We start from the raw sequence: 18,466 nt of genomic DNA, 5'->3' as shown, positions 1-18,466 counted from the left end.
CTGAACATTTGTGCATGAGTCTTCACGTGAGTGGAAGCTTTAATTTCTCTTGGGTAAATACCTAGAAATGGAACAGCTGAATCATATGGCAGGGAAACATTTAGCTTGAAAGAAATTGTCAAGCTGTTTTCCATAGCCATTGCATATTCATGTTCCTACCAGCAGTGACTGAAACTTGCAATTGTTCCATGTCTTTGACCATAGTTCTAGGTTAGCCTTTTCAATTTTAGCCATTCTGGTATGGGAGCAGTGGTATCTCTTATTTGTGGTCTTATTCTACATTTCCCTTATTTAATTGAACATCTCTCCATGTGCTTATTTGCCATACCTCTATATTTTTTTGGTGAAGACTCTGTTCCAATATTTTCCCCATTTTTTTATTGCTTGTTTTTTTTTAAAATTACTGAATTAAGAGGTCCTTATATATTGTAGGTGCAATCTTTTATCAGATATAGGCTTTGCAAATCTTTTCTCCCAGTCTATGGCTTGTCTTCATTCTCGTACTCATTTTTGAAGAATGGAAGCTTTTAATTTTAATAAGGTCTAATTTATACTTGTTTGTTTTTCTATTTGGAGTATGCTTTTTGTGGGGTCTCATCTGAGAAGTCTTAACCTAAGGTCACAAAGATTTTGTCCTATGTTTTCTTCTAGAAATTTTATAGTTTTAGGCTTCATAGCAGCACTTTCAACAATAGCCAAATTATGGAAAGAGTCTAAATGTCTATCAACTGACAAATGGATAAAGAAATTGTGGTTTATATATACAATGGAATACTACTTGGCAATGAGAAAGAATGAAATCTGGGCATTTGCAGCAATGTGGATAGAACTGGGGGGTATTATGCTAAGTGAAATAAGTCAGGCAGAGAAAGGCAGATACCATAGGTTTTCACTTATATGTGGATCCTGAGAAACTTAACAGAAGACCGGGGGGGAGGGGAAGGGGAGGAAATAGTTACAGAGAGGGAGGGAGGAGGCAAACCATAAGAGATTCTTAAATACTGAGAACAAACTGAAGGTTGATGGGGGGTGGGGGAGAGGGGAAAGTGGGTGATGGGCACTGAGGAGGGCACCTATTGGGATGAGCACTGGGCATTGTATGGAAACCAATTTGACAATAAATTATATATATATAAAATAAAGTTTATGATACATTTTGAGTTAGTTTTTGCACATGGTGTGAGCTATGAATTGAAGTGCCTTTTTTTCTTTTTTGCATATTAGTGTATCCAATTGTTTCAGCACCATTTTTTAAAAAGACTATCCTTTCTCTTCTGCGCTGTCTTTAGGTTTTCTTTTTCCTGCCTTACTGTTTTGGCCAGTACCTCCAGTACAATGTTGAATAGAAGGGGCAAGCATGGAGATCCTTATCTTGTTCCTGTTCTTAAGGGTAAAACATTGAGCCTTTCACCATTAAGATGTTAACAGTAGGTTTTTCACAGATAGTTTTTTTTTTTACTGGGTTGAAGAAATTCCTTTCCATTCCTAATATGCTATTTTGTATTTTCTTTCTTTTTTTTTAATATTAGGAGTGGATGTTGGCTTTTGACAACTGTCTTTACTGAGATAATCACATATTTCTTTTTCTTTTTAGTTTATTAATGTAATGAATTACATTAACTGATTTTTGGGTGTTAAACTAAGCATTCATCTGTGAGACAATCAAGAGAGGAGATTGGTACTGATATATTATCCTGTATATATACTGTTAGATTTTTTTAGAAATATTTTGTTTAGGATTTTGATCTATGTTCATGAGGGATACTAGCATATAGCTTTCTTTTCTTGTGATGTCTTTGCTTGGTTTTGATATCTGGGTAATGCTGGAGTCACAGATGGAGTTGTAAAGTAGTCTCTCCTCTTTGATTTTCTGGAAGAGACTGTATACAACCAGTATTATTTCTTCCTTAAATGTTTGGCAGAATTCACCAGTGAAATTATTAATTTATGTATGTATGGTGGGGGACAGTTTTTTTTATTGTGGTAAAATATACATAACAAAATTTGCCATCTTAAGCCTTTTTTAACAGTTTAGTGGTATTAAATACATTCGTAATGTTGTACAGTCATCACCACTGTCCATCTCCATAGCTCTTTTCATGTTGTAAAACTGAAACTCTTATACCCATTAAATAACACTTCCCCATTTCCCCCTCCTCCAGCCCCTGGCAACCACCATACTACTTTCTATCTCTATGCATTCTCATATAAATGTTTCTCATGTAAATTTACTCTAAGTTTCTCATATAAACGTACTCATACAGTATTTGTCTTTTTCTGATTGGCTTATTTCATTTAGCATATATGTCCTCAGGATTCATTCGTGTTACAGCATATTGCAGAATTTCCTTTCTTTTGAGGGTGAATAATAGTCCATTGTATGCATATACCACATTTTGATTATTTATTCATCCATCAATAGGCACTTGGGTTGCTTCCACATTTCAGCTCCTGTGAATAATACTGCTATGAACAAGGGTATACAAATGTCTCTTTGAGACCCTGCTTTCAATTATTTTTGGTACATACCAGAAGTGGAATTGCTGGATCATATGGAAATTCTATTTCAACTTTTTTGAGGAACTGCCATACTGTTTTCCACAATGGCTACACCATTTTACATTCCTATCAACAGTGCACAAGGGTTCCAATTTCTCCATATCCTCGCCAACAATTGTGTTCTTTTTTTTTTTTTTTTTGATAGCAGCCATCCTACTAGGTGTGAGGTAGAATCTTATTGTAGTTTTAATTTGTGTTTCCCTAGTGATTAGTGATGTTGAGCATCTTATCATGTGTTTCTTTGCCATTTGTATATTTTCTTTAGAGAAATGTCTATTCAATTCCTTTGTCCATTTTTTAATTGGTTCATTTGTTTTAAGTTTTAGGAGTTCTCTATTTTTCTGGGTATTAATTTCTTATTAGATACATAATTTGCAAATATTTTCTCCTATTCTCTGGGTTGTCTTTTTACTCTTGTTAGTGTCTTTTGATACACAAAATTTTAAGATTTTCACCAAGTCCAACTGGTCTATTTTTCCTTTGGTTACCTATGCCTTTGGTGTGATATCCAAGAGATCACTGCCAAATTCATTGTTAAAATTTTATCTTATGTTTTCTTTTAAGAGCTTTATTCTTTTTCTTATATTTAGGTCCTAGATCCATTTTGACTTAATTTTTGCATATGGTGTTAGGTAAGGGTCCAACTTCATTCTTTTGCATGTGGATGTCCAGTTTTCCCAGTACCATTTGGTGAAATGACTAACCTTTCACAATTGAATGATCTTGGCACCCTTATCAAAAATCATTTGACCCTATATGCGAGGGTTCATTTCTGGGCTCTTTATTCTATTCCCTTGGTCTATATACTATAAATGTCTGTCTTTATGCCAGGACCACATTGTTTTGATTATTGCAGCACTGCAGTTAAGTTTGAAATCAGCAAGTGTGAGTTCTCCAGTTTTGTTCTTAAAGGCTGTTGTGCTATTTGGGGTTTCTCGAGATTTCCTAAGAATTTTAGGATGGGTTTTTCTATTTCTGCAAAACATGTCATTAGGATTTTGGTAGAGAATGCATGGAACTGTAGATTTCTTTGGATAGTATTGACTTTTTTTGTTTTTTTTTAATTTTTTTTAACGTTTATTTTTCAGACAGAGAGAGACACAGCATGAACGGGGGAGGGGCAGAGAGAGAGGGAAACACAGAATCGGAAGCAGACTCCGGGCTCTGAGCCGTCAGCCCAGAGCCCGACGTGGAGCTCAAACCCGCGGACCGCGAGATCGTGACCTGAGCCAAAGTCGGACGCTTAACCAACTGAGCCACCCAGGCGCCCCAAGTATTGACTTTTTAATAGGAGGTTAAAAATTTTAACCTAAGTTATTTTTAACAATAACTTTTCTCAATCCATGAGCATGGGGTGTTTCCATTTATTTATAACTTCTTTCAGCAACTGTGTTGAGTTTTCATTACACAAGTCTTTTGCCTCCTTGGTTAAGATAATTCCAAAGTATCTTAATCTTTTTGATGCTATTATAAATGAAATGGTTTTCATAATTTACCTTCACATTGTTCATTGTTAGTGTATAGATATAATTGAATTTTGCATGTTGACTTTGTATCCTGCTATGTTGCTGAATTCATTTATTCTAAAGATTGTGTGTGTGTGTGTGTGTGTGTGTGTGTGTAAATTTTAGGGGTTTCTACATATAAGATCATATCATTTGCAAACATAGATAATTTTACTTTTTCCTTTTCAATTTGGATGTGTTTTGTTTCTTTTTCTTGCCTAATTGCTCTGGCTATAACGTCTAGTACTTTGCTGGAGGAGACATATGTAGAAAAATGTTACTACACCCAGTGTCAGGGAAATTACTACCTCTGCTCTCTTCAAGGAGTTTTATGGTTTTAGTCTCTCACATTTAGGTCTTTAGTCCATTTTGATTTTATTTTTGTTTATGGTGTAAGAAAGTGGTCTGGTTTCATTCTTTTGTATGTAGCTCTCCAGTTTTCCCAACACCATTTGTCGAAGAGACTGTCTTTCTCTCCTTGCATATGCCTGCCTCCTCTGTTGAAGATTAACCATTTAATTTTGGGTTTATTTCTGGGCTCTCTATTCTGTTCCATTGACCTATGTGTCTGTTGTTTGTGCCAGTAACATACTATTTTGATTACTAGAGCTTTGTTCTATGTCTTGAAATCCGGAATTGTGATACCTCCAGTTTTGTTCTTTTTTTTCAAGATTGCTATGGCAGTTTGGGGTCTTTTGTGGTTTCATACAAATTTTAGGATTGTTTGTTCTAGTTCTGTGAAAAACTTGATAGGGATTGCATTAAATGTTCAGACTGCTTTGGTAATACAGACATTTTAACATTTGTTCTCCCCACCCATGAGCATGGAATATCTTTCCATTTATTTATGTTGTCTTCAGTTTCTTTTATCAATGTTTTATAGCTTTCAGAGTACATGTCTTCACCTCCTTGGTTAAGTTTATTCCTAGGCATTTCATTATTTTGGGTGCAATTGTAAATAGCATTGTTTTCCTAATATCTCTTTCTTCTGCTTCATTATTGGCATATAGAAATGTAACAGATTTCTGTATATTGATTTAGTACCCTGCAAACTTACTGAATTCACTTATCAGTTGCAGGTTTTCTTGGTGGCATCTTTAGGATTTTCTAGATGTAATATTATGTTATCTGCAAATAGTGAAAATTTTACTTATTCCTTATCAATTTGGATGTCTTTTATTTCTTTTTGTTGTCTGACTGCTGTGGCTAGGACTCAGAGTACTATGCTGAATAAAAGTGGTGACAGTGGACATTCTTGTCTTTTTCTTGATCTTAGGGAAAAAGTTCTTAGTTTTTCACCATTGAGTATGATGTCAGCTGTGGGTTTTTCACATAGGGCCATTATTATATAGAGGTATGTTCCCTCAAAACCCCCTTTATTGAGGTTTTTATTATCATGAATGGATATTGTGCTTTGTCAGGTGGTTTTTCTCCTTCCACTGAAATGATAGGGTTTTTATCCTTTCTCTTGTTGATGGTGATGTATCACATTGATTGATTTGTGAATATTGACCCAGCCTTGCATCCCAGGAATAAATTCCATTTGACTGTTGTGAATGTTTGTTTTTTAAGAATTTTTTTTTAACATTTATTTATTATTGAGGGACAGACACTGAGCATGAGCAGGAAAGGGGCAGAGAGGAGGAAACACAGAATCTGAAGTAGGCTCCAGGCTCTGAGCTGTCAGCACAGAGCCGGATGCAGGGCTCGAATTCACAAACTGTGAGATCATGATGACCTGAGCCGAAGTCAGACACTTAACCAACTGAGCCACCCAGGCGCCCCTGAATGTTTTTTTTTAATGTATTGTTGAATTCAGTTTGCCAATATTTTGTGGAGGACTTTTGCATCTATGTTCATCAGAGATATTGGCCTGTAATTTTCTCTTTTGGGGGTATCTTTATCTGGTTTTTGTATCAGGGTAATGCTGGCCTCACAGATGAATTTGGAAGATTTCCTCCTTTTATTTTTTGGAATAGTTTGAGATGAACAGTTATTAACTCTTATTCAAATGTTTGGTGGAATTCTCCTGTGAAGCTGTCTGGTCCTGAACCTTTGTTGGAGTTTTTTTGTTTTTAAATCAGTTCAAACTTTAAATCTGTTCAAATTCCCTACTTCTTCCTGGTTCAGTTTTGGGAGGTTATGTTTCTAGGAATTTATCCATTTCTTCTAGGTTGTTCAATTTGTTGGCATATAATTTTTCATAATAATCCCTTATAGGAGACAAATAACTTTGTATTTCTGTGGTGTTATTTCTCCTTCCTTCCTCCCACCCTCCCTCCCTCCCTTCTTTCTTTCTTTTTTTTTTTTTTGAGTCTGGCTAGAGGTTTATCAATTTTGTTGATTTGTTGAAAGAACCAGCTCCCAGTTTCCTTGATCTGTTCTACTGTTGTATTTTTTTTAGTTTCTATCTTACCCATTTCTCTTGTAATCTATATTATTTCCTTCCTTCTACTGATTGTGGCCTTTTTTGGTTCCTTTTCTAGCTGCTTTAGGTCTAAGGTTAAGTTGTTTATTTAGTATTTTTCTTGTTTCTTGAGGTAGACCTGTATTGCTATAATCTTCTCTGTTAGCTTTTGTTGCACCCTAAGATTTTGGACTGTAATGTTTTCATTTTCATTTGTCCATGTATTTTTTTATTTCCTCTTTGATTTCTTGGCTGACCCATTCATTGTTTAGTAGCAGGTTATTCAACCTCCATGCATTTGTTTTCTTTCCAGACTTTTTCTTGTGGTTGATTTCTAGTTTCACAGTGTTGTGGTCAGAACAGATGCATGGTGTGCCTTCATTGTTTTTGAATTTGTTGAAACTTGTTTTGTGGACTAATGAGTGATCTACTCTGGAGAACATTACATGTGCACTGGAAAAGAATGTGTATCCCACGGTTTTAGGATGGAATATTCTAAATATATCTGTTAGATCCATCTGGTCCAATATGTCATTCATAGCCCCTGTTTCATTGCTGATTTTCTGTTGGATGACCTATCCATTGATATAAGTGGGATGTTAAAGTCCCTAATTACCAATTTCTTCCTTTATGTTTGTTAATAGCTGCTTTCTGTATTTGGGTGCATAAATATTTATAATTGTTCTTTCTTCTTGTTGGATTGTCCTCTTTATAATTCTACAGTGTCCTTCTTTGTCTCTTGTAACTCTTCTTGTTTTAAAGTCTATATTGTCTGAAAATAGTACAAGCACTCCTGCTATATTTGATTATTTTCATGAAGTATCTTCTTCCAACCTTTCATTTTCAATCTATTTTTGTCTTTGGATATAAAGTATCTCTTGTATATAGTATATGGTTGGATCATGGATTTTTTTCCTTCTGCCAATCTCTGTCTTTTGATTGGAGAGTTTAAAAGATTTACAGTTAAAGTAATTCCTGATAAGGACGAACTTCTGTCATAGTGCTGTTTGTTTCCTAAACGCTTTATGGTTTTTTTCCCCCTTTTTCCTTCATTACTGTCTTCTTTTGTGTTTAGTTGATTTTTTTGTAGTGGAATGTTTAAATTCCTTCTCATTTCCTTTCGGGTATATTCTATAACTATTTTCTTTGTCGTTACCATGGGGATTACACTTGACATCCAAAAGTTACAACGCTTTAATTTACACCAGTATAACTTCAATGGCATACAAAATCTCTGCTCCTTTAAACCTCCGTCCCCACCCTTTTTGGTTGTTGATGTCACCAGTTAACATCTTCATACAGTGTGTGCCCCAAAACATAAACTTATAATTCTTTTAAATGCATTTGTCTCTTAAATTATATAGAAAACATGATTTGGAATTACAAGCCAAAGTTACAGTAATACTAGCTTTTAGACAAATGAATTTTTTTCTTCAAATATATCAATCTCTTAAATTCTGTAGGAAACAAAATGTGCAATTACAAACCACTGTTGCAATAACCCTAGATTTTATAATTTCCCATGCATTTACCTTTATTGAGATCTTTATATCTCTATTCAGATTTGAGTTACTGTCTAGTTTCCTTTCACTTCACCTTACAGAACTCCCTATTTCTTGCAAGGTAGATCTAATGGTAACAAACTCCCTCAGCTTTTGTTAATCTAGGTATGTCTTAATTTATCCTTCACTTCCCCCCCCGCCCCCCGGACTATGATGAAAATTTAATGATTTATAAAGCATTTGGCAAAGAGCAAAGTGCTCTGCTAGTGTGCTGACAATGTTTACCACAATGTATCAAAAAAATAAAAAAATCATGTTGAGGTTACTAAGTAGAGAAAAGTTTCAGTATTTTACTAACCATTCATTTCAACATTCTATGTATCTTCTCATGGTCAACAAACTTATTCAAATGATTTAAGTTTATTCCACTATTTAAAGTGGAAATTCTCGACAATAATTTGAAACCATGGAGTTCTCTTCATTTCACCACTGGCTACCTTGTCCAAAAGTTCTTTTAACTATTCCTTTGACACATAATAATAGCTCTTAATCTCACTGGGATCTGGATTCAAAGTTAGGTTCTTGCTCACAAAATGTAATCAATTTCATGTCCCTTCCCCCCCCTCCCTGCCCCCGCTCCCAGATACCATCTGATTGGAACTTGTAGTGAATTCCTGTTAGATAATTAACTTTGTCTGGGGGAACCTCTTTCATGGGAATTCCTAATTCAGCCTTTAAATGTTTCTGTGTTGCTCATTTTACTCCAACTGCATCATTTTCTTTTAGCTCTCCTGGATTACTTACTGGATGACTATAACAAGTATTGGTAAAACAACCTGGAAAGGTAATTTCTGCATTTGATCTCTGTTGTAGCAGGAGCTTATTTTCAGTGTTGAATAAGATAACCCTACAAGCTCAATGCAATAATCCTTTCTCCATGTTTTCATTCAGGTGACAATCCTTTTTGGTCTTGGCCCCAATTTTATTGTCATTTTCATCAGTAAGGATACACATGTCTGCCAGGAGTTGAACCTGCTTACAGAGGTTATCAGTATCTATCTCAGGCAGTGTTAGGACACATCAGATCTGTCCCACAAAACACGGGTCCCAACCCTCTCTCCCACTTTTGAAGGACAGTTTTGCCAGATACAGGGTTCTTGGTTGACACCTATTTTCTTTTAGCACTCGGAATATATCAGCCCACTGTGTCTGGTCTCCACAGTGTCTGATGAGAAATCTGCAGAAAATCGTATTGGGGATCCTTGTATGTGATGATTTGCTCATTGCCCTCAAGATTCTGTGTCTCCCTTTTGCAAATTTGGTTATAATGTGTCTCATTTGATTATAATGTGTCTCAGTGTGCATCTCTTTGCTTTCTCCTTACTTGGCGCTCATTGAGCTTCTTGGATATTTTTATTTATGTCTTTCATCAAATTTGAAAAATTTTCAGCCATTATTTCTTCAAATATTCTCTCTCCTCCTTTATTCCTCTTCTCCTTCTTAGATTCCCACCATGCCTATGTTAGTCTACTTGATGGTGGTCCAATGGTCTCTTATACTCCATTTGGTTTTTAATCTTTTTTTTTTCTTTCCTCAGACTTGATAATTTCCATTGTCCTATCTTTCAGTTTGCTGAGTCTTTGTTCTGCCTGTTCAAATCTGTCTTTGAATCTTTCTAGTGAATTTTTAATTTCAGTAACTATAATTTTCAGCTCCAGATTATCTTTTTAGCTCCTTACAGGTTTTCTGTCTCTTTGCTGATACTTCCATTTTGTTCATTCATGGTTTCTTGACTATCTCCACATCTTCCTTCAGTTCTTTGAGCATCTTTAAGACAGTTGCTTTAGAGTCATTGTCTAGTATATCCACCCTTAGGTCTTTTACAAGGACAGTTTCTGTTGATTAATCTTTTCCCTTTGAGTGGGCCATACTTTCCTGCTTCTTTGCAGGTCTTGTGACGTTTTTGTAGAAAACTGGACATTTGAATCTAATGATGTGGTAACTCTGGAAATCAGATTCTCCTCCTTCCCCAAGGTTTGTTTTTGTTTTTGTTATTGTTTATTATTTTGCTTTTTAGTCGTTTTAAGCTGTCTCTATCCTGAGGATCAGTCTGAGGTGTAAACTTAAGGTCTTTTCTCAGTCTTTCTCTGGGCATGTGAGATCAATTTTTAATTTCTGCCCCCCCCCCCCTTACATGCAGTTATTTTTAAATGTCTGGATTCTACAATAGAAAAAGAAAAAGAAGGGGAGAGGGAAAAGGCACTGGCCCTTTAAATCCCCTGGAAATCCCTTCAACCAGAGGGGGAGAGGCTTGCAACAAATACTGGGAGTTGGGGGAGGTGCAAAAGGGGATCAAAACACAGATCCCTGATATCTGGGGGACAGTGTCCTTTTTGCCATCCTTGGCTATCACAGGCTGTGTGCAGGCTGCTCCAGGAACATGTATGCAGCTGCCTGCCACGTGGGGGCAACTGTTAGTGTGCTAAGCACTGAAACTGATTGAAGTTAGCTGCAATTTACCTGCCCCAGTCTTCCCTTAGAAGTTGCAAGCCTTCAACAGACTTGAGTTCCAAAATAGTTACATCAGACCGATTCTGCCAGTGCAACTGCTGTTTAGGTGTGGAGACAGATTGCTGGTGCTCCCTAGTCTGCCATTTTCCCCAAATCCTCTGTAGGATGGTTTTTAAACCACACATGAAATTTCATTGATACAGAGCTATTCAGGTTACCTATTCTTTAAAAAAAAAAAAATCTATTCTTGAATGAGCTTTGATAGTGTATCTTTCAAGGAATTTGTCTATTCCAATTAAGTTGTCAAATTTATAGGCATAAAGTTTTTTATAATATTCCTTTATCTTTTTCATATCAGTAGAATCTGTAGTTATGTCAACTTATTCCTGATAATGGTAATTTGTGTCTTTCCTCTTTTTTCCCCCTTGATAGTCTATCTAGAGGTTTATCAATTTTTTGATATTCTCAAAGAAACAGTTATTGGTTTATTAATTTCCTGTAATATGTTTCTGTTTTCTATTTCATTAATGTCTGCTCTGATCTTGTTTATTTTCTTATGCTTGCTTTGTGTTTACTCCTCTATTCCTAATTTCTTAAAGTAGGAGACAAAATCATTGATTTGAGACCTTTCTTTTATTTTCCTAATATGGTGTTTAGCACTATAAAATTTCCCCCAAGTACTGCTTTAGTGACATCCCCCAATTTTTGATATATTGTTTTCATCTCTAGTTCAAAATATTTTCTAATTTCCATCTGGATTTCTTTTGTGACCACTGGGTTTTTAGAAGTGTGTTAGTTCATTTTCATGTTTGGGGATATTCCAGAGATCTGTTAGTGATTTCTCAGTGACTTCTATTGTGGTTGCAGAATGAACTTTGTGTGATTTCACTCCTTTTACGTTTATTGAGACTTCTTTTATGGCCCCAAATATGTCTATCTTGGTAAATTTTCTCTGTGTCTTAGAAAGGAACATGTATTCTGCTGAGTGTTCTATAAATGTCAACTAGGTTGAATTCATTAATAACGTTCAAGTCTTCTATATCCTTATTTTTTGTGTACTTTATCAGTTAATGAGAATAGAAATATCTGACTGTAATTGCAAATTTATCCATTTTTTCTTGCAGTTCTATGTTACTGAGTAAAAAAAAAAAATATTAGGATAATTATTTCCTCTTAAAGAACCAGTCTCTATAATTATGGGATCATTTTCTTTATGCCTGGTAATATTCTTTCCTCTGAAATCTTTTTTCTCTGATATTAGCCGTTTCGGCTTTCTTTTAATTAGTGTTAGCATGGAGTAGTTTTCCACTCTTTTACTTTGAACCTATCTGTGTCCTTATATTTACTGTGTTTCACGTAGGCATGATATGACTGTAGTTGGGTGTTGCTTATTTTATCCAATCTGACAGCACCTGCTCTTTAGTAGGAGTTGTTAGACTACACTGGACCCTTAGGGGTGCCAGTTGAAAATCCACATATAACTTTTGACTCTCCCACACCCCAGACTTAACTACTAATAGCCTACTGTTGACCAGAAGCCTTACTGATAACAGAAACATGTATGTGTTGCATACCATATTTTTACAACAAAGTGAGCTAGAGGAAAGAAAATCTTAAAATCATAAGGAAGAGAAAATACATTTTCGGAACTGTAGTGTATTCATTGAAAAACATCTGCATATAAGTTGACCTGCATAATTCAAATCTGTGTTGTTCAAGGGTCAACTTATATTTTATGTGATTACTGGTACAGTTAGATTTAAGTCTGTCATTTTGTTATATGCTCTCTATTTCTCCCCTCTATTCTTTGGACCCTTTCCTCTTTACCTTTCTTCTTTTAAATTAACTGAGTATATTCTGATTCTGTTTTATCTCCTTTGTATGCTTAATAGCTAAACCTTTGCCTTTTTTAGTGCTTGTATTAGCGTTTATAATAACTACCTAGCTATCTCTAACTTATCATAATGTACTTTTAGGTAATATTATACCACTTCATGTACATGAACCTTACAATAGTCTTCTTCCATTTTTCCCCTCCCCCTCTTTATGATATTGTCATGTATTTTATGTAATATATATGTCACATATTTTACTTCTACGTATGTTATAAACCCCACAATATGTTCCTATTATTTTTGTTTAAACAGTAAATTATCTTTTAAAGAAATTTAAATAATAAGAGAAAAACTTACATAATTGCCCATGTGGTTGTCAGTGCCGTGTATTCCTTTGTGTAGACCCACATTTCAATTTGGCACCATTTTCCTTCTGTCTAAAGGATTTGAGCATTTATTGTAGTGAAAGTTTGACTTTGTAGTGAAAGTTAGACTGAAATCTTTCAGCTTTTGTATATCTGAAAATGTCTTTATTTTGCCTTTGTTTCTGAAAGATATATTGTTGCTGGATATAGAATCCTAGGTTGACAGTTTTTTTCTTTCAGTACTTTGAAGATGTTATTCCACTAAATTCCCTTTTGCTGAATTCACTAATGGGAAATCTGCTGCCCTCTTTATTTTTGTTCTTCTGTGACTGCATGTAAGATTTTTTGTTTATTAATGGTTTTGAGAATTTTTACTATCATACACCTTGGTGTTGTTTTCTTCACGTTTCTTGTGTTTGGAATTTGTTGAGCTACTTATAAAATCTGTTCTCATCAGATTTGGAAAATTTGCAGTTATTTATTCAAATAATCTTTCCTGTTCTTCCTCTTTTTTTCCTTCTGGGATTACAATTACAAGTATTTCAAAATTCCTTTAAGTTACCCCACATCTCATTTATATTCTTTTCTTTCTTTTTAGAATTCCTTTCTCCCCCCTCTGTGTTTCATTTTAGATCATTTCTACTGTTCTGTCATTAAGTTCACTAACATTTTCTTCTGCAATATCTAATCTATTCATCCTTTCCAGTGTATTTTTCACCTCACATACTGTTTTCATCTCTTAATGTTTGAGTTGAGCCCTTTTTATATTTTCCAGGTCTCTACTTCTGAACATATGGCACATAATTATAGTAACTGTTTTAATGTTATCTGCTAATTCTAACATCTGTGTGAGTTCTGTTTCAGTTTCAATTGATTGATTTTTGTCCTCATCATGGGTATGAGTATAGACTTTAAATTTTTTTGTCACAGAACAGCAAATTGCCCTCCAGGAGTGTTTTATCATTAATCCTATCACTATCAATAGATGAGAGTGTCTGTTTCCCTTCCTGTCCCGCCAGCACTGAATTCTGTAAGTCTTTAATCTTTGCCAATCTCACAGGCTAAAGCTATTTATTGAGCATCAACTCTAAGCCTAGTGATGGATGGAGGCAACTCTGTGGTGCTCAAGCAGCCACAGTAGCTGCCCTCATGGTGCTTATAACCCAGTGGTGTTTGTTTACCATGTTTTTCTTTGTATTTTCACTGATAATTAGCAACGTTGAGCATCTTTTCCTAAGTTTATGTCACTTATATTTCTTCTTTGGTATACTGCTAACATACACTGGATTGTTTGGATTTTTTTTATTCCTTTGTAAGAGCTCTAATATTTACTAAGGGTAGATACCCACTTTCAGCTTTTGAATTAAAAATATTTGTTGTATAAACAAAGACATTTCCTTTAAAACAAGTGAACAGTACATAACTTCTTTGAAGAAATTATTTGCATGTTACTCAAATACTTTTTCTTCTACATTAAAAATAAGTAGGAATTGATTCTGGCTTAAAGACACTGCCCTTAAAGGAAAATAGTTTTGAACAAAAAAATATAAAATACATATATGAATATATAAAGTATACATAAATGTATAAATGCTTTCATATACATCTGACATCAACATATAAATGACTTACATTCTTTAGAAATATGCAGATTCTGAATGCCATTTTACTCTCTTAATAATGAAATGGAAAATCAAAGAGATGAAACATTTCTAGATTAAATATTCCCAGCTGATTAAATATTTCTGGCAGAGCCTTGCCATCTATATTGGAAATGCTCTACATGCAAGACTGTTAATTTGTAATTGTCTAAGATCTATTCAAAGGAGAAAATGTCAAAATTCCCATTATAGTGTGTTTACTTACCCGCTGAAGAGTAGCAAAAGCTCTCATGCACAAAAGCAGCAAGGCACATGCTACCTGTTCATCTGGCTGTACAGGTAAATGCTTCCTGGCACCGCCAGGGAGAATGCCTGGGACACAGTTTCTGTAAAGTGCCCAGTGTCTTCTTAGACTTCATGGGCAATACGAGGTGGCAGGGGGTGGTGGGCCCTGAGAAGTGTTCAAGTTTGTGGTCAGGGATATAATGGTACACGTGTCACAGGGCTGAGGGGTGTTAGCTCGCCGAATATGACGGAGGAAATGTATGCCACCAGTTATGCTGTGAATTCACAAATTGAGCAGTTTTACTAATGGCGATGATGACAACCACCAGCAAAGCCCCACGAGGCCCAATCCACCGGCTCTTCCACTGGCCCTGCCCCCCCCTCCCCCGACTGACCTGTTTGGTGTAGGTGGTCTCTGGCCACCTCAAACAAGCGCAGGTGCATGTTGGTGATGGGATTGAAGGAGCCACAGGCCAGGAGCACCACTGGGATTCGACTCTTCATCTTGTCAGGCACCTCCACACCCACGGCAGTGGCCACCCTGCCTTCATGGGGACAATAACTCATGTTAGAGAGCTGGCACCAGACAGCTGTCCAGATCAGTGTCCCTAAAGTATACACAGGTCATTACATCTCATTTATAAAGGTGACTGGAGGGCAGTAATAACAATAACAACATTTATGGAGGATTTACCGTGGGCCGGGACCTGGGCTAAACACAATGTCAGGGTATCTCCCTTATCTCACCAAATCCTTGAGTGGGTGGTCACCTATCCAGCTCCGGGACCTTAGCAGCTGCAGGACTGGAACCCAGGCAGCCTGACTGCAGAGACCTTGTTCTTCCTGTAACCTCTATACCCTCCTGGGCTCTGATGAGTCACCTTGGAATCTACAGGAGGTATGTAAGACCCTCATAATGTCATCTTTGGTAGTCCAAGTGAAACTTAGGTCCCAGAGTAGACTGGTAGTTTAAAAAAAACTTTTTAAAAAATACTTTCAGATAATGCAAGCAGAGTTGTAACACTTGAACAAGGACTTCCTGTATATCCTTTACCTAGTTTCCTTAAATGTTAATATCTTACATTTGCTTTATCACTCATTCTGTCTCTCTTTCTACACACACACACACACACACCCGCGCGCGTGCGCACACGCAGGCACGCACGTATACTTATATTTTTTTCTAGAATGTTTAGGGGTAAGTTGTAGACACAATACCTCTTTACCTCTAAATACTTCAGTATGTGTTTTCAAAGAACAAAGGCATTTTCTTATGTAATTGAAGAGTAATGATTAAAATCAGGAAATTAATATTGTTACAGGACTATTATCTAATCTGCAGATCTTTTCTGACTTTACCTCTTGTCCTTTATCTAGGGCCAAAGCAGTATGAGGGTTCTGCCCACCCTTGTCTCTACACTCTTGGGCTTTCAGGGCCAGGGTGAGGTTAAAGGAAAGCAGACAACAGAAGCCGAACTTCAGTAGCTTAAACAAACAGATGTTATTTGTTTCTCGCATGACAAGAAGTAAAAGAGGGCAGCTGCCATTAGGTCACGGGCTCAACAATGACCAGCAATTCTCTCAGATCTTCCCTCATGTTAGAAGACTGCTGCTGTAGCTACAGCCATCATGAATAGGATCAAGGCAAGAAGGAGCAAAGAGATACAGTGGCCTGAGTGTTCCTCTTAGTCAAAAACAAAAGAGCTTTCTCAGAACCACCCTGTAGATTTTTGCTTCTCATTGGCCAGAACCAGATCACATGGCCTTTCTAGCTACCAGAGAGGCTGGAAAAGTATTTAGCTTTACAGCCTCTCTAGTGGGAAGCAGAAAGGAAAAGGGAATTGGAAATGGGATTAGCTAGTTCACAGCACAGAGGGATACAACTGCCTTGGAGCTGACTGTGTAGAAGGCTGCCATGTTGGCTTTTCTGACAGCTACCTTGGGTCAGCTGATCCATGGCCTACCTTCAGTAGATCATATACCACATTCTATAGGGAAAACCTGCTCTTGTGTCTTTCCTCCCCGCCAGACAATAGGCCCATTTAAGAGGACAAGTGGTGTTTTCTTCATCTCTGGATCCCAGCCTCAAGCCCAGTGCCTGGCCCAGAGTAGGGCTCAGTGAAGACTGGAAACGGCTGGCTGCAGGGTGGTCCTGCGTCCTGGTGGGAGGAAGGCCTAATGCACTTCCTAATGCAGAGAAGTTGTTCTGGAAGTATTCTGAGTTATAGCAAGCAGATAAAACAAAAAACAAACAAAAAAAAACCCAACCAACTCTCAGGCAGGCTATGGTTTCTTGAAGCTTCCTTTAAGGCAGCAGGAACACCCCCTACTGCGGGAGAAGAAAGCGGTCTGTAAGCTACTGCTGCTTGCTTCCTCCCAGGGAGGTTGGATGGTTTAATGAGATATTATTTGCAGAATGTGCCGAGCTATTCACAAGAGCAGCCCCGTGATGAGTGTATCTGGGGAGTCTGGCTGTTGTTCACAACTATTATGAAGCCTTTCAAAGTTCTATTTCATTTTGACAAAATCTAACTTTTTAGAGCTGTTAAAACATGTAACTGCAACATCTCAGGTAACCTGGGGTTTTGATCCATTTTTTCAAAAGTTCCTAGAAACGATAAATTAGATCATTTGTTTGAATGGTGGCATCAACAACAATGAAGTGTGATGTTGGGGAAGAAGAATCAATGACATTTAATGTCTGTCTTTCTTTCCTTGCCAGCAGCCCACTGAGCCACACTACTCCAAAGCGACTTAGTGTATCCAAGCCGCCGCTGAGACGGGAGAGGCAGGGAGTGCACGTTCCCAGGCTCAGGAGTGAGGTCAGTGCTCCTGTGTCATTTGTATACTCTAACTTGCCTCGACTACACACCCTGCCAAGCCCAAACCCGGAGAAATACAATGATAGTGTTGACATGGCCTCACTCCAGGGGCCACCAGGAGAATAAACCAGGCTCCAATTTGAGTGCAGGTCTCATCGGACGTGAGGCCAGATGCGTGCCATGAAAGTGATTCATCTGCCCTGTCATTTGGTAACATCTAGTGAGACAAAGCAAGTGTGGGAGACGTTTGCTATCCGGAAAGGCTTCTCATTAATAAGCATTTAATGGGGGGGCCACAGAGTGAGCAGTAATTGCTGCTGAACGATTTAACAAGTTGAGAAGGAGGCATACATGGCCTTCTTGGAGTTTATCATTACACTGGAGAGACAAGGCAACCAGATTCCACCTCTGGCCCCCGTCCCCTCTCCAGATTACCATCTATCACTTTACAGTCACCCAGATAGCATCTCACCCTGCTCTTCAAATGCAGCACGCTGCCTCCCTTCTCCTCGCTTCTGCAAATGCTGTTCCAACTACCTGAAACACCCCTGCCTTCAAGGTTTTCTCCTGGGAGTGTTTATCCAATTGTCCCTCCCCGCCCCCACACCGTGCTATGTGTACCCCCCATTACACATTTTATCACTTTCTTCTTCCAGCCACCACACAACTGCCATTGCTTCATTTCCACGTTGCTCTCCCCCAAGCAGGTGAACTCCTACAGGGTGGTTTCTTACTCGTCTTGGTCCCCCCTCAACTCCTGCACTGTGCTTGGTGCACAGGCGCTCAGAAAGTGTGTAGAATGAATGAGAGAATGAGTGTCTCCAACCAAGGGTCATCCTTTTCAGACAGCTACCTCATCTCTTTGTTTCTGTCCCAAGTGGTCAATGGGCTGGGGCTTTCACAGATAGAAACTGACCTTTCTGGCTTTCAAGAGGCACTTGTCAAGGCCCCAGTCCACTTCAGCCCGAAATCAAACAAGACACGCCTGCCTGCTGGACCATGTTCAATGTCAGGATTCCATCAACAGGGGTATACCGACTTCCTGCACGCTGACACCAAGGTCATCCTCCTGCT

At 37.5% G+C, this 18,466-nt stretch overlaps 1 protein-coding gene and 1 pseudogene across 4 annotated transcripts in view; both read right to left on the bottom strand.

The window, feature by feature from the left end:
• Positions 1-18,466, bottom strand: part of NMNAT3 (nicotinamide nucleotide adenylyltransferase 3) — a 113,646-nt gene that overhangs the window by 48,961 nt on the left and 46,219 nt on the right. For all 4 annotated transcript variants that reach the window (XM_042998992.1, XM_042998993.1, XM_042998994.1 and 1 more), the window contains exon 2: positions 14,966-15,115. In XM_042998992.1, coding sequence (XP_042854926.1) covers positions 14,966-15,074 — 109 coding nt within the window. In that variant the 5' untranslated portion in view covers positions 15,075-15,115. The remainder of the gene's footprint in view (positions 1-14,965; positions 15,116-18,466) is intronic.
• LOC122242024 lies at positions 8,184-15,053 on the bottom strand (annotated as a pseudogene).

Source organism: Panthera tigris, chromosome C2 (assembly GCF_018350195.1).
Source record: "Panthera tigris isolate Pti1 chromosome C2, P.tigris_Pti1_mat1.1, whole genome shotgun sequence".
Classification (NCBI taxonomy): Eukaryota; Metazoa; Chordata; class Mammalia; order Carnivora; family Felidae; genus Panthera; species Panthera tigris.
Note: the sequence above shows the minus strand (reverse complement) of the source record. Positions and strands in the feature narration are given on the sequence as shown.